This window comes from Mixophyes fleayi, chromosome 4 (genome assembly GCF_038048845.1).
Source record: "Mixophyes fleayi isolate aMixFle1 chromosome 4, aMixFle1.hap1, whole genome shotgun sequence".
In the NCBI taxonomy this organism is placed as follows: Eukaryota; Metazoa; Chordata; class Amphibia; order Anura; family Limnodynastidae; genus Mixophyes; species Mixophyes fleayi.
The window spans coordinates 239672112-239690044 of NC_134405.1; the positions used below are offsets into that span (position 1 = coordinate 239672112).

The 17933-nt window shown below is 37.4% G+C and overlaps 1 protein-coding gene across 7 annotated transcripts in view; it reads right to left on the reverse strand.

Moving 5' to 3' along the window:
• The window catches only part of KCNC2 (potassium voltage-gated channel subfamily C member 2), a 177064-nt gene that overhangs the window by 8656 nt on the left and 150475 nt on the right, over positions 1-17933 (reverse strand). For 4 of the 7 annotated variants that reach the window (XM_075209538.1, XM_075209541.1, XM_075209539.1 and 1 more), the window contains exons 3-4: positions 16107-17034; positions 706-861 (exon numbers count right to left, since the gene is read on the reverse strand). In XM_075209538.1, the coding sequence (XP_075065639.1) occupies positions 706-861; positions 16107-17034 (1084 nt within the window). The remainder of the gene's footprint in view (positions 1-705; positions 862-16106; positions 17035-17933) is intronic. The other 3 variants (XM_075209540.1, XM_075209544.1, XM_075209542.1) reach the window with 1 other exon arrangement.

The window sequence follows — 17933 nt, forward strand, 5'->3', positions numbered from 1 at the left end:
CAGTTTGGAGCTACATCTCACTGGCATTAAGTATTCTGCAGACTATAGTGGTATAATATCAATGGGTAACTATGCAGTTATTACGCAAATTGGGAACAACACAAAACAGAAAGAGAATCAATGACTTTCTTGAAGGTGCAAATTTATAGGTTGATGTATTCAGTACCCAAAAGAAAATCTATTTATACCCCTGCATATGCTTCTTTACATAATTTATGTGACATACACACATTTCTGCTTTGCATTAGCTCCCATTTATATGACAACATTATGCATTTCTTTTTAAATATATTTGTATATATTAAGATAAAATGTGCATTTTCAAACACATCTGTAAATATTTTTTTCTGTAAAAGCTCTTAGTGAACTTCATAGCAATATGTTTTCAAGTTATGAAAACATTCAGATTTTAAGGTAAGCTCTTAACTGTTTTCAATAACCAATGCTTAGACATGTATCTCCAGCAGCTTGATAAACAGCACACTATATTAAGGATAGCTATCTTTGGCACACCCGTTGCATATTCAATCCAGCTTTACCAGCTAGAGCTTCTCAGGAGTTTTCCTAGTGAAGAACTTTTGGTGTGAATAACTAAGATGAGAACTATAGCTCAGAACAACTGGAGTGCCAATGATTGCCCGCTCTCCTTTATATAGTAATTTATTAATACAATAATTTAAATGGATTAATGTAAAAAGTCCATACCTTTCCGTATCCCTCCATCAGTATTGCACGCATAATCACCTGTTGTCAGAAGGAAACATGTTCCTGCTCTTCTGTTTTTGTCTCTGGTGCTAGAGCGTCTCATTGGGTGCCTTTCTCCAGGAGAGAGGGGCTGGTCACTTCCTGAACTATCCTCACCTGGTAATATTTGGGATTTACATATTGTAAAAATAGAAAAATTGGAAAAAAAAATCGAATTAGAAAGAATTTAATGCACAATTAAATAATATTTCACTTTCCAATTATTATAATAAAGTGCACCCTCCATTCAGCTCTGGTTAGTTTAAACCAATGGTTGTCAAGACATGCAAAGAGAAATACAAGGATCTGAAAGAGAAAATACATGAGAGGCACACTGGAGATACATGTGGGCTCAAGAGAAAAAGGTGTCATTTTACTAAACTAATATATTGCAGTGAAATTTGGTTGTACTTTTTCCTAAACAGCTATGTTGGGGGCTATTTTGTTCAGTGAGCTGAATATCACGGTAATATCCCAACCTTGCTGAACTTTCTTTGTTCATTAGGGAGAGCACCCTAAATTAGTCACTCCCTGCTGGAGGAAGCTTGAACCAAACCCTTACAGTGTAGTCGGGGCTTTCCATTTACAGCTGGTGTCTATTTAATACTAATGCAATTAAAATTAGCACCAATGTAAAACCAGTGAAGATCCCCGACCACTGTCTCACAATATTTTTATTTATTATTGTTATTATTATTATTACTATTATTATTTTTATTATTATCATTATTTATCTACAAAGCACCAATGTTTTATACATATTATAAAAATGACATAAAGCAGAAGGCAAGGTGGCACTGCCTAAATAACCTTACATTCTAAGATCTGTAGTAAACACTTAATACATTAAGAAGGGGAAGTTACAGCTGCAGGTTGGATATAAAAATAGTAATTACGCAATAAGTGAGGGTTTTTTTGTGTGCAATATTTCTTTATTGAGGCACTAACAAGCATATGTAACCAGTATATCATTACAATCAAAAGCATAGAGAAAGTGTAAAATAAGCCTCACAATTATACATCCTATATTGGCTAAAAGGGACACTATGGAGAGTCAAGTGAGAGAGAGAGAGAGTACAGAGTTTAAAAGAGAAGGAGGAAGGAATGTAGGGGGCTGGGGGAACGGAATGGTCTGGCAGATATAGTGGGTACAGTGGGTGAGGTGAGGTCCGCCAGCCATCTAGGTGGGCCCAACCGTGAGGAATAAACCGGGGTGAGGCACTTGTCATGACGGATCTATTGGATGGAGACTCCTTGAATTCCAGACAGCAATAAGTGAATGTTAAGGAAACATATTAAGAGTTTGAAGACTGAATAGAGTGTGATAGGGCGGTATAGGTTCCACAGATGGGTGTCATCCATGAAGAAGTCTAGTAGGCATGCACAGGATAAGGAAATAAGAGCGGAAGACATAAAATGGCTATTGGAGGAGTGCAGAGATATTTATGGGTGAGGTCAGAGATACAGCTGGGAAAAGAGTTATTCACAGATTTGTTGCCAAAGCTAAGTACAATTGAGAATTTGATTTTGAAAGTTATTAAAAGCCAATATACGGCTTAACAGAGAGGTGCAACAAATGAAGAAGGTTAGCTAAGTCTTGCAGGAGCATTCATCATGCAGAAGAGATGGGAAGTGAACAGAATGATGATGATATTGCCTGTTAAAAATATATCAATATAGGGTTAAATGATCATGGAAGCAATGTTTTATTGTATCATACTTGTAACAGCCATGAGCAGATGGCTGAAAGAGAGTTGAAAATGTTGATTAATACAGAGAGAATGCATATAAACCTATGAAGATTACTACTTTTAGATATGATGGAAACAGCAAACAGAAGTGGACTGAGCTACAACGAAGGAAAGAATTCTTGGATATCAGTATAGGGGTCACCAAAGATCCAGTGTATGTATTACAAATGTTAAAAACATGAAAACTTGATTGAAAACTCAATCTTTATGTAATCAACTGATGCACTTGTGAAACGTAAAAGATATACCATTAAAGAGTTAGCAGCTCGCACTACGGGCCCATTATTAATATTAATGTAGCATTCTTCAATGACTTCCATAGGAGAGTCTCTTATATAGATTCTCTTTAGGGAATGAAAAGGTTTAATTCAACCAATTAAAAGGTTGTGGGGAGAATTTAAACTTTTTGCAAACTAGTTTCCGAGTATCTTATTGTGTTTTTGGATACACTGAGTTACACTGTTGCTACACCTATAAACATCAGCAGAAAGTCAGTATAGTTTTAAAGACCTGAATCATATTATACTACAGGAGAAAGTTTAAGTGAGTGTTCAATCTTTCAAAGAATAACCTGCCACTAGAATTTATTTTTTCTCTGATTATAAAACAAGCAGTTTGTTTAACAACCGCTAATGTGCACACTCTAATAGTAGAGTGGAACTTTCTGCCACGCCGTTTGTTTTCCAGCTCGGACGCAGAGAGTGGTGATAAATCCCGGAGCTCATGTGTATCCAGTGACAAGATCAAAGGACACTCTTTGCAAAATTACCTTACTTTCATATACCTCGTTAAAAATTTTGATCTGGACAGTTTATTTACTATGGATTATAGCTAATTTTTGTAGTAATTCTGAAAATCATAGATACAGATTTAAAGCTGTATAGCTAATATGTATGATTTTTTTAAAAAAAATTGTTTATTGAGAACACTACACCCAGCACAATTGAAGGCAATAATAAAGAAACTAAGATATATATAAACCAAGTAAAGTTATAAAATTGTAACCAAAACAACTCTATGTAATTACAAGCAAGAAGTAGCGATATGTGATTTTCACTAGTAGCAGAAGGAAAAGGAAACAGGTGGGGGTTAGGACGGACAGGGGACATCCAATAAAATAAACAGGGACGGAGGGGAAGGAGACCACATGGAAAGATAGTTGAGTAAAAGACATTGAAATCTAGCGAAGAGGAGTTCAAAGCTTGGACTTAAGATTAAGGAGTGGCTGATTGTGGTAACGGGCCCATGGGGCCCATATTTTGTTAAAGGGATACAGAAGAGCCCCTCAGAATACTTGTCACATGCTCCATTTGCTATATGTGCTATACACCGTTGCAGACAGAGAGGATTACAGAAGGGACAGAAATGGAGGGATTCTTTCAAGAGTCTGTTATTTGGCACCCCGCTACACATATGATTTATCTGAGCAACTTATGGGTTGGCATAGGGAAGTTCAGGATAGGCGAGGGGAGCAGTACATATTTAGAATCAGGTGGGATATGTAAACCCGGGATATGACTTCTGACCAGAAAGATTGATGTTTCGGACAGATAAGCAGGAAAGATTGAAGTTTCGGACAGATAAGCAGGAAAGTGATTCACTGGCCACAGTTCCTCATGTCATGGGAAACATGTAGGAAGATATCGTGAAGCCTAGTTAGAACATAATACCACCTGTGGAGTATATGCATTCTCTTTAATGCGAACATTAATGGAGCATTTTGCAAACCTTTCATGTATATGTCAGACATCTCCTCTTGGTCCAAGGATTCTCCCAGGTCAGCCTCCCATCTCAACTTGAATATATTCTATTAAGCGAGGTTGTAGAAATGCATTGTATAGCGTGGATATAAGGCCTTTCTAAGAAGAACTAGAGTGAAAGATGTTTTCAATTGCTGTGTCTGGCCTGTTCAAGATGTGGGACTTAACAGAGTGGAGAAATTGCCTAATCTGCAGATACTGATGGACCTGTCCCTTCAAGAAGCCAGGTAAATCAGCCAAATCAGAGAATTGGGGGAAAATATTCATCCTAGAGAGGTTATTTAGGAGTAGGACTTCAGCTCCAGCCCACACAGAGGACATCTGGTGGGAAATACCTTGGGGGAAAGCTGGGATAATGGTGAAGCGCAAGCTGCACTTAATATTATACACACATATTTCAGCTTTGCATACTTCTGAATTCATCAAGGCACAGATCTCAAGATATGTGTGCTGTTAAAATCTGAGGCAGGTCTGCTCTACTCTACCCCACAAGACTCTGCAGGACACATTCAATACCTATGTGGATTAAAAATTCAAATAGGAATACACAGAAAAAAAGAATAAAACATATTGAATTAATGTTGCCTTTTAATAAAATAAGCATTAATAATAAAAAAGTTACATAATACATATACATAATACATTTATTAGGATGTTGTTACTGTCTACTGAGCATAAAATACATTTTTACAGTTGCTAGTGATTGAAAACACATGTTATAACATCTATTTTAGACTCTCATCACTACTGATCAGGAGTTAAACTAGCCCTTTAGCTGGAGCAAGAGATACAGCATAAAAACAACTAAATTTGTGATGCCTAGAGCTGCATTCGGACTTGGCTGGGTGCGCTTGAGTTTGGCATGTCTTTACTGTACAGTGATTTGGCCAAACGTCCCTTCCCCATGCGTTCACTCCTCAAAATCGTAGATTTAAGTGTCCTATGCATACAAAGACATAGTGGACAGGATTTCTTTAATGGACATATGTCCCAGTTCTGGGCATGCGCAGACATACGATTCGCTCAAAATTAGCAGATGCGTGCCTTGATGAATCAGGCCCTCTATGCCCAATCTTACTCTGGTTTCAGGGAGGAAGTGGCACTGAACACTCCTGGGCTAATCCGGACATGTAATAATACTTGTGGAAGCTAAGGATGCCTAAGCCACCCATGGTAAGGGATCTGAGTTCTAGGGATTCTTTTATTTTGGAGGAATAAAAAAATCTAGACTTTCCATCTTGGTGGTGTTAATTTTAAAATTAGAGAGCTGAGAAATGGTTGAGCCCATGGAATAGGATTAGGAGTGAAATCAAAGTATTTGTTATAGTAAGAAGGATGTCATCTATGTAAAGAGCAATCTTGTGGTCGACACATGTCCTCACTGTACCAGAAATATTCAGATTCAATCTAATTTTGATGGCTAAGGGTTTAATGGAGAGGACAAAGTTATGTGGGGATAGGGAACAACCTTGTCAAGTCCCGTTGCTCACCCGCTCACAAGGACCAAGGTAGTGGGATTGCAGTATAGTGCCGAGACACCCACAAGAAATTTAGGAAACTATAGTTAACTATAGGAAGCAAGAGCCCTCATCATGAAGGGCCACTCAACGTAGTTAAAAGCCTTTTTGGCATCTAGAGTGAGGAAAAGTATAACCTTCGATCATTGACGTGATGGATTAAAGCAATGATCCATCTGCTTTTGTCAGCCGCTTGTCTGCCAGGGACAAAGCCAACTTGATCTTTGTCGATTAAGGATGGAAGGACTAGGTTGACTCTGTTCGTCATAACAGGACGGTAACTTCTGCAAAGAAAAGAATCGATGTGTTTAGGGATAACTGATATTTTAGAATTTGATGTTCATATATTACAGTCATGGCCAAAAGTTTTGAGAATGACACAAACATTATTTTTCACAAAGTCTGCTGCCTCAGTTTTTATGATGGAAATTTGCATATACTCCAGAATGTCATGAAGAATGATCAGATGAATTGCAATTAATTTCAAAGTCCCTCTTTGCCATGAAAATTAATTTTATCCCAAAAAGAACATTTTCACTGCATTTCAACCCTGCCACAAAAGGACTAGCTGACATCAGGTCAGTGATTCTCTTGTTAACACATGTGAGAGTGTTGATGAGGACAAGGCTGGAGATCACTCTGTCATGCTGATTGAGTTAGAATAACAGACTGGAAGCTTTAAAAGGAGGCTGGTGCTTGAAATCATTGTTCTATCTGTTAACCCTGGTTATCTGCAAGGAAACACGTGCAGTCATCATTGCCTTTCACAAAAAGGGCTTCACAGGCAAGGATATTGCTGCTAGTAAGATTGCACCTAAATCAACCATTTATCTGATTATCAAGAACTTCAAGGAGAGAAGTTCAATAGTTGTGAAGAAGGCTTCAGGGTGCCCAAGAACATCCAGCAAGCACCAGGACCGTCTCTTAAACTTTATTTAGCTGCGGGGCACTACCAGTGCAGAGCTTGCTCAGAAATGACAGTAGGCAGATGTGAGTGCATCTGCATGCACAGTGAGGTGAAGACTTTTGGAGGATGGGATGGTGTTAAAAAGGCCAACAATAAGCCACTTCTCTCCAGGAAAAACATCAGGGACAGACTGCTACTCTGAAAAAGGTACAGGGATTGGACTGCTGAGGACTGGATTAAAGTCATTTTCTCTGAATCCCCTTTCAGATTGTTTGGGACATCTGGAAAAATGCTTGTGCGAAGAAGGAAAGGTGAGCACTACGATCAGTCTTGTGTTATGCCAACAGTAAAGCATCCTGAGACCATTCATGTGTAGGGTTGCTTTTCAGTCAAGGGAGTGGGCTCATTCCCAATTTTGTCTAAGAACACAGCCATAAATAAAGAATGGCACGAAAACATCCTCCAAGTGCAACTTCTCCCAACCATCCAAGAACAGTTTGCTGATGAACAATGCCTTTTCCAGCATGATGGAGCACCTTGCCATAAGGCAAAAGTGATAACTAAGTGGCTCAGGGATCAAAACATCAAACTTTTGGGTCCATGGCCAGGAAACTCCCCAGACCTTAATCCCATTGAGAACTTGTGCTCAATCCTCAAGAGGAGTGTCAAAGTCGTATAATTGGATGAACGAAAGTATATTGGTTTAATATTGGTTTGCCGTGCGTATTGCGAAGCGTACGCCACGTGTTACGTGGCGTGACGCGATCGCACGGTAAAATACGCACGCACACACTCGCATTACAACAGTTAGTTATTTATATAATTTCATATTGGTTCTGTTACACTGTAATTCAGGAGCAGATAGTATTCGGTTTATTATTAGTCTATATATATATATATATATATATATATATATATATAGTGATTATATGTACATTGTAGTGTTATTAAAGGTTTAGGTAATAGGAAAGGTGTCATGCCTGATATCATATTGAAGCCTTAATCATCAGCAGCTGTCCGGTGCAGTCGGCGAAGAGATCGCACTTTGCATACTTTAGTTATTGATATTAGAGAGTAAACCTTTGTATGATACTGGCTATGAAAAGGAGCAGACCCCCTGGAGAGAAGACCCCCACCTTTGGATTCCTTAGATTGAATCAACCTATTACCTGTCTGGCCTGGACCCACCCAATGTCTGGACCTATAGAAACAATCTACGTCATCTCTATTGTTCACAATGAAACACTGACTGTATATATATTAGCTGCATCTCACTGGGGCCTCAGTCAACTCTGACACAATATTCTATACAGAATATTGTCCATCGGGTCCGGTGGGTGCGCAGCGTGCACAAGCGATTGCATTGGTATGTACTTATCTTTTGGTATTGGCTGTATTGTACTTTATCATAATATAATAATGTATTGAAATGTTGACTATTTACATCTGCTAAAATAAATTACTTTGTGCTTTGGACACACATTCAATTGATTGGGCAATGCTTATTTTAAAACGATAGAATTACTTTAATAGGAGGGTGGCCAAACAAAAACCCACAAATTCTGACAAACTCCAAGCATTGATTATGCAAGAATGGGCGGCCATCAGTCAGTATGTGGCCCAGAAGTTGATTGACAGCATGCCAGGGCGAATTGCAGAGGTCGTCAAAAAGAAGGGTCAACACTGTAAATATTGACTCTTTGCATAAACTCAATGTAATTGTCAATAAAAGCCTTTGACACTTATGAAATGCTTGTAATTTTACTTCAGTATACCTTAGCAACAGCTGACAAAAAGGTCTAAAAACACAGAAGCAGCAAACTTTGTGAAAACCAATACTTGTGTCATTCTTTAAACTTTTGGCTATGACTGTACAAGGTAGGGAGGCCATGCGGACCTGAAGTGGAGGCAATTATCATTAAGCAAAGATAATCCATCATCTCCTCTAACCAGAAATGAGGGCGTTAAGTAGCTTTACAGCCTCTGAGAAGAGCTTCAGGAGATGGCATGAGTGCAGGAAATCATCAATTGTTTGCTCAAGATCAGGGGGAGGAGAGAGGGAGGCATCTAAGTTATATAAGCTAGAGTAGAGATTTTAAAATTCCTTTACTATCAATCAGGGTGATAAAGGGTCTTAAAAAAAGATAAAACTTGCATTTAATCACATTGCCTTTTGAAAATTTAGCTGGCAATGACAACGAATATCATTGATTTGTGAAAATCGCTCTTTAATACATTTACCCCCATGTGTATCTAGAATCATGTTGTCTAAGCACTTGATGACATCCCAAAGCTCCCTCCGCTTCTGAATAGTAATTGGGGCTAGGTCTGCAAATAACTGGACATTAATGTAATTATAGGTGACTGAGCAAAGATTTTTTGTAGCTTGCATGACTTTTTCCTTGACGTGATAAAAGTGCATGCACAGAATAATCTCACAAGGTGGTTGGCCTGGAGCAGATTTAGGCCATAGGGATCTATGGGCTCTATCAAGAAAAAGATCAGCAGCTGGCAAAATAGGCTTGAAGAGCCCATTGAGAAAGCTAGTGAAGGCTTGAGCGTCAACTGATTTGGGAATATTTTTAAGGCAAATTTTAATCTGCCTGGCCTTTTTCTCGATGTCTTCACATTTATCAGTCAAGGAAGAAATGTCTTTACGAAGAAAAAGATATTTACTGCTTAGCCTTTGATAAGGATCTGCATATCAGTACGATTCCCAAACACTGTAATGTCTATATATAATTAGATATTGCTTGACGCAGCTCAGTGTGAAAAGCCGATTTGATGTTTTGAAATACTAGCTGGCTGAACCGCTTTCCCATAGCAGCCATGGTGAAATGGATGTATTAGAATAGGAAAGCTGCATGAGAATTTTGATGCCTACTTACAATGAAATCAAAACAGAATAAAACATATGCCCGGTCAGCAAGATCAAGGGAGAAAAAGCAAGGCGATCAGGAGGAGAGAAAATTTCTGATAGGTTTACAGGGTGCAATATCAATATTTGATAAAAAATTATAGCATAGTCACATAAAACGTAGTTTAGCAGTTTGGTAAAACAGAGAACCCCTTCCTTCCTCGATATGCTGACTACCACCGCAAACAATTCTATATGAAAGGGGGGAGGGGGGGGTGAGCAAACTGATAATCACAGATGATGGATAATCTCCTGATGTCACTGTGACATCATTACCTTCACCCTTTAGAGAATATAATCTTATATTTAATTCTTAACATTTTAAATGAAAGAAAAAGTCTAGAAAGAGTGCATGAATTAAAAAACAGAACAAAACAATTTGCATGCTTGTTTTATATGCTTTATTTGCACCATTTAATTATATGAAATTGTCTTTATAACTTTAGCATTGTTAAAATGTTAAAAAGGAAAGTAAGCATGACAGAGAAGCAACACATTACTCATCACCGTAATAAAGCTGTCAGCCAAGGTATAGAACAGCATTCTGGGCAAGTAAAACCAGATTATATATGTCAGTCATAATTATGCTTTTATATATATAATAACACTACATCTTATATTACTTTTTTTAGTCCATGTTTGAAAACCCCAGCAATTGCTTTTACCCCCTCAGTGATTAGTAAGGGTCAACAGAAGTTGTATCTTGCTCTGTCCAAAAATATTTGGCTGAAGTATGCTAAGAAGTGCTGTGTAAACATTTTTCAATAATCATACAATGCCATCAGTTAATTTTCCAGATTATATATATACACTATATGGACAAAAGTATTTGACTACACCTGTTAATTATTGAATTGAGGTGTTTCAATCAGGCCCATTGCCAGAGGTGTATAAAATCAAGCACCTAGCAATGCAGTCTCCACTTGCAAAGATTTGTGATACAAAATGGGTCGTTCTGAAGAGCTCAGTGACTTCAAGCATGGTACTGTGATAGGATGCCACCTTTGCAATAAGACGGTTCGTGAAATTTCATCCCTGCTGGAAATTCCACAGTCAAGTATAAGTGAAATTATTAGAAAGTGGAAGTGTTTAGGAACAACAGTAACTCAGCCACGAAGCGAGAGACCACGTATAATCACAGAGCAGGGTCAACGACTGCTAAGGCGCATGGTGCGTAAAAGTCGCCAACGATCTGCTGATTCCATAGCTGAAGAGTTCCAAACTTCCACTGGCATTAATGTAAGCACAAAAACTGTGCGGCGGGAGCTTAATGGAATAGGTTTCCATTGCCGAGCAACTGCATGCAAGCGTCACATCACCAAGACCAATGGCAAGTGGTGTAAAGCACACCGACACTGGACTGTTGAGCAGTGGAAACGTGTTCTGGAGAGTGACAAATCATACTTCCCTGTTTGACAGTCAGATGGGCGAGTCTCGGTTTGGTGGGTGCCAGGAGAACGTTACCTGCCTGACTGCATTATGCTAACTATGAAGTTTGGTGGAGGAGGAATAATGGTATAGGACTGTTTTTCAGGGTTTGGGCTAGGCCCCTTATCTCCAGTGAAGGGCAATCTTAATACTTCAGCATACCAAGTCATTTTGGACAATGCTTTGCTTCCAACTTTGTTGCAACAGTTTGGGGAAGGCCCTTTTCTATTCCAACATGACTGTGCCCCAGTGCACAAAGCAAGGATTACAAAGATATGGTTTTATGAGTTTGGTGTGGAAAAACTTGACCTGCTCGCACAGAGCCCTGACCTCAACCCCATCAGATGAACTGGAAGGGAGATTGCAAGCCAAATCTTTTGGTTCATCATCAGGGCCTGACCTCATAAATGCTCTACAGAATTAATGGGCACAATTCCCACAGAAACATCTTGTGGAGCCTTCCAAGAAGAGTAGAAGCTGTTATCGCTGCAATAAGGGGACCAACTCTATATTATATATGTATTTGAATACAGTGTCATTACAGTCCCTGTTGGTGTAATGGTCAAGCATATATATATATATATATATATATATATATATATATATATATATACACAACATTATATTTTTATATTGTTACATTTGTATTGAACACAACACAAAATACATGCTCATTGGTAGCTCTCACAGACAAAGCCACATGGCTTCACCACCCTTATAATCCCACTTCTATCTGCACTATATAAAGGTTCAACATATCTCTTTTCTTTGCCTGAGAACATTTTGCCTTGTTTATAGACCCTGGCATTCCTGCTTCATTGTAATATGCTATACATGACTACAAATTATAGATAAACACTAGGCAGCCACCAGTGCACCAAAGTGCCCATGCATGGGCTTGAGCACTATTCCACAACATGCATAAATTTGCCCCTTAGAAGTTATCGGCCTGGGATATTAATATGTATTTGCTTACTCATTGAAATGTACAGCTCCAAAATGCTTGTTCCAAAGTCTAATGTCTAACAGTGTGGTATGTGTAGTAAACTATCGTTCAGCTTATTTTAACACATTTGCATGCTATTAATAATGCATGCACATGCTGCGCAAACAACTGTCCCATTAAAAGCTGTCTTACCAACATCTTTGGATCAGTCAGCAAAAGCGACCTCTTTTGCACTTGGTCTAAGCTCTTCAACTTGGATTATCAACCCTTTTAGTTCATTTAAAAAAACAGATGGACACAGCTACCATTATTGATTTTGCATGGTTATACAACGTCAGTTGAAGAATAAGTGAAAAGCCAGTTTAGCTCATAAACCACTATGATATTACTATACAGCATTTTCTTTTCCGGTTCTTAAGCACCTCCACATTTGCTAGCAAGGACAACATCTTGTTGTCCACTGACTAATGTGTGTCAGCATTTGAGCGCTGATGGTTCTGCACCACCCTTGTAAGTGAACTCCACAGCTTAGAACACACTGCAGTCCATCATATAAAACAATTTACTACTTTTACAATCAAATAATAGCCATCATTACGCATTTTTGCCATTAACAAAATACTATTTCCTGTGCTAAGATAATATGTTCAATTGTATTATTTATAAATGTAGGAATTTGCATGGAGATTAAATTCATGTATAGATTCATGGATAAATAAATAAATTAAATCTATTTTGCATTTCTTTTTCCATGCATCAGATATTTACATTTTCAAAGATTATTATAAGTAAAAATGCATGATTACTCTAGGCCTCTTCCAATTTTCAGATGTTTACTAATGTGATAAGTAATATTTAACCCAAAACAGTTAATGATTATTGAATAATGTAATTTTACACTTAAGATTGTTATTTTTCAAATTATTACAAAGACTAACAAATATTTCATGTACCTTATCACAGAATAGGAAGTATTATTTTTTTTTTTTTTTTTTTTTTTTAAGTTGTACTTCGCTTTTGTTTTATAGTACATATCCTTTTTATTTTACTTACGGTGAGACAGGTATGTCAAACTGGTGGTATGTGACCATTTACCACCTACTTTATGGACTTCAGTCACTATTAAGACTTCTAATGAAATGCTATTTCCACCAATTTGAACTGATCTATATAATCTGTTAGAGTAGTCATATATTCATAAGTTATTTTTTATTATTATTGTTATTTTACAAAGTGTCTAAATAATGCATTCCTAACTTGTGAATTTGCCCTCCTGAGCAATGAAGTGTAGCAGTTAATTAAGGTTATTTTATAAAGTTTTTGAAATCTTTTGTTAACAACATATGAAATTATCCTTCAGAAAAGATTGAATAGTCTCTTCAAGTTAAAAGAAAATGAGAACATATATTACTTGATTGTTTTGCATTATAGTGCTTTAAATAGGGTTGTTTGTTTATTGATATAATAATAAAGTGATTAAAACATGTTAGAATTAATCCCCTGTGGGAGAGATTTATAAACATATTGTATTTGTGTACTGCTTACATTGAATATTAACTAAATATTAGACTTCCACTAGGTGCTAGGACCAATCCACATGCACTAGAATCACACATGGCACCACATTTACAATGTTAGAAGATATAAAGCCATGTCCACAAATTAATATTACCAAGCAAAAACAAAACAAATGTGCTTGGTGCTTTAAGGAAGTAGATTTGACAAATGGGCAATCATGACAAAGAAGGACACACGATTTTTGATGAAGAAGATATTAGAGGATGTAATAAGGAGCAGGCATGGCAAGTGGCAGACATTAAATGGTGGAGGAGACAAGTGGGCAGATATAACATATAGAAGCAGGCATATCACATAAGGGCAGTATAAGGAATGTCTCTGATATTTGCACCTCCAGCCACTAGAGGTCTCTGTGTTTGTAAGCTGGCCCTCAACTTTGCTCTTTCCAAGGTGGCCAGTATGCCATCATCTTGGATTCTGTTTCCTGTTTGGACCTACAATAGGCATTTCCGGGATCATGCTTTTGCTTCAGTATTCTACCTGCTCAACTCCTGCTACTTGCCACACTTTCTACCCACTTGTGTGCTGACCCAGCAAACGTCTAGCTACCCACTTGTGTACCGACCCGGCAAATGTCTGACTACATGCTTGTATATCTGCTTGATCATTGGACTTCAGGTAGTACCACTCATATCGTCACAGGCATTATATTTACAATTAAGGAATCATTTATAGATGGATGTAATTCAATTATTTTTGTAAGATACACTTTCAGGATAGACAGGCAAGCATAAGTTGAGTACCGTAAATGTATGTTCACGTGATTGCTACATAGTTAGACATGGATACATACTCCGATTTGTCTTTTAGGAGGCATATCTCTTATGCTAACTGGAGGACTGGTACAAAGATACACAGTGTTGATGATTGGTATCAGCAGTATTATCTAGTCACTTCTAACTGGCTGATAGCATATTGACCCCTCCAGCTGATAATTAGCAATACTTAAATAATTAGGATTGCGCAAATACTTTGTCAAGTAGCATACTTCTATTTTCATTACTTACTTGACATTTCCTTTGGACCACTGCAGGAAAGAAGATTTCCATTTCATTTTTACAGGGGCAAGTAACGGACATGGAGATGTTTGTATTTAATTACATCGCATAGTGAAAACTTGACTTTCTAATTATTAATAACAGTCAAGACAATATTATCTCTTGTGTATTGTACTTTATTGTATTATTATATTATTATATTGTGTACAAATAGGGCATTGCGACTTTAGAATGTGCTTTTAACACTGTCAAGCCACATTTGTACACCATAGGTTTATCCACTTACACCTGATTTACTCCTGTGAAAAATATGATACTACTGTTTTTAGCTGGATGTAGCTTGAGATATGTATGTAAGTACGCTTTTTTTGTCTGCATCTTTTTCTACCTACGTTCAGAGTGCAAATGGATCTAAACGAGCTCCTCATTGATCGAATAACCTTGAGACGCAAGAGTATTTACATGAACAGAGACAGTCATTCCTGCTCCTTCAAAATAAAAATAAGAAATGTATAAAATTGCTAAAGAAATGCTATTACAGATGTTTCATGAAAAATCTCAACCCAAAGCAATGTAGGAAACTTTATGAAAAAAAGAAATGGAAATGGAAATAGAAATATGGGAGTAAATGTATGAATCTCCGGAATCTTCATCTCCGGCGTGTTCAGCCTCTTCAGCGCTTAAATTTAAAGTGGCGCTGCATTGTAAAGGGAAACTTCCCTTTACAATGCAGCGCCGCTTTAAATTTAAGCGCTGAAGAGGCTGAACACGCCGGAGATGAAGAATCCGGAGATTCATACATTTACCCCATGGTGTTCTCCAAACAGAGATGATCAAATTGATTCAGACAGTTTTTTAAAATTCTACCAAATATCACTAGTTCTCTGCATACAAATTGATATACAAATCTATCCTTAGTCACCAAAAATTCAGTGAATAATTAGCAGCCATTGGTAAATGGGACAACCTCATCGCCATTTACAAAGCTGCAGTGACCAGCTACAATAGCTCACTGGAAAACCACTGTGTGCTGTAGAAGCAAGTCCTACAGCAATAATAGAATCAACTCCCCACTTCCACCCACACCATAGCCCTCAGAGGACTGGCACTGTTTAAAGTAAATACATAAATCATTTTTTAAAATGGGAAGTAAGCCCCTCTCCACAAATATTCAGCCAACACCAGTGCAAGATAGCCTGGGCTGCTTTCCACTATAGCAGGGAGATTAAGAGCCTTGTGTACCATTCATAAATGCAACAATCCTGTAATGAACATACACTTGCACAAAGAATAAATTGGAGGGTTTACAGTAATGGGAATGTGATGAACAAATATGATGAGTCCCAGCTAATAGTGAATGAATAGTAGAAAGATACATTGCTCTAATAGTTTTCCCAATGCACTATTAGTAGTTCTAACCTGCCCCAAATGTAGTAGGTTGGCTTGTTTCATCTAAGCATATGTGTGTTTAATGTGGAAACCTAATACTAACTAAAGCAAAACTGACAGTTATCACCACATAGTTCATGATATATGTATGCTACTGTTCTTCTACTGTACCTGACATATTGTGTTCCATCAACCGGTTGTCTTTGCCAAGGCATGCATCCACCTGTGTGCTGTTGCATCCCATGTTTAGATCCATCTTGCAGAATGTGGGGGAGCCAGCGTGGGGTCCATGAGGGATGTATTTCTTTCTTTTTCTTGGAAGCTTCTGTTTTGCCATAGCAAGGGAGTAGTACATTCCAAAGTTGTTTACAATGACTGGAACAGGCATTGCTATTGTCAGTACACCAGCCAAAGCACAGAGTGCCCCTACCAACATCCCAGACCAAGTCTGAGGATACATGTCACCATACCCCAATGTAGTCATGGTGACCACAGCCCACCAGAATCCAATAGGAATATTTTTAAACTGTGTATGTTTACTTGCCGATGGATCATTTGGACTGGCACCTATTCTCTCAGCATAGTAGATCATTGTGGCAAATATTAAGACTCCTAGAGCTAAAAATATTATGAGAAGCAAAAATTCATTAGTGCTAGCTCGAAGAGTGTGCCCAAGCACTCTTAGTCCTACAAAATGGCGGGTCAACTTAAAAATTCGAAGGATGCGGACAAATCTCACAACCCTGAGGAACCCTAATACATCCTTAGCAGCTTTGGATGAAAGCCCACTTAGTCCGACCTCCAAATAAAATGGCAAAATAGCCACAAAATCTATAATGTTTAATAGATTTCTGATGAATTCAAGTTTATCAGGGCAGAAAGTGACACGTACTAAAAATTCAAATGTAAACCATACCACACAAACGCCTTCGACATATGTCAAGGCTGGGTCAGTTTCAATCTCAATTAGTGACACCATTTCTGTGCCATTATTCACTGTCTCAGTTCTATTGATGATGGAATTAAATGCTTCATGGGTCTCCAGGCAAAATGTTGTTATGGATACCAAGATGAAGAACAAGGAAGCAAAGGCGATGAACTGTAATACAAAAAAACATAATAATAATATCAGTCTAAACATACAATATTATCTCTACACAAGAACATTGTTAAATAAAACCTTTATTTCATGCTTACATAATCAAAATGAAAAATAACTATACAATATACTTGTTGATAAAAGAGGTATGCAAGTATTCCATCTTTTATCTGAAACCTTTTATCCAGAAAGTTATGAAAAATAGAATGCAAAAAAGTATTTAGTGACTATTTCAAACAATATAAGTGTTTTGCCCTTACAGTTAATATGAAAAGCTCTGCGAAACATGCAATAGGAAGGTTAATGCAAAGGGCAGTGTGGGGCATCAGGGGTCATTTTTGATTAAATATAAAATATTTTAGGCATGGTGCTACAAATTCTGAAAGAAATTATTTTGTGTGTTCATCCTGGATGGGTAACTTTTCGCTATTCCACAAGATGAAAGAATGAAAGTCAAGGCAAACGTTAAACATTATTTAACAACATTGACAATAGGTACGTATAGGCACTAATATAATAGCAAACAATCAAACAATTGCTTTTTTTGTCTAATGTGCATTACACAGAAGAAACAAGATCAATTCTATATAATAAATTATTAAATTATACATTTAAGTTTACTGGATTATTCCCTAAATTCAAATTAGCAAACAAAACTACTTCCAAAACAGATTGTTACTGGATATAGAACTTTCCAAAATACTTTTTTAGAGCAATACTGTTACTTTATATCCTATGGAAAAGAAAATATAGATATGGGTCATACACTTGGGGCTCCCATAGTCTTGATTTTGCCCACTGTAACCTATAACATCAAATACTTTTTCCATCTAATATATTTCCTAGAACTCATTTAATAATGTTATTTCACAAACATATAAAGGGATGACTGGGGTCAG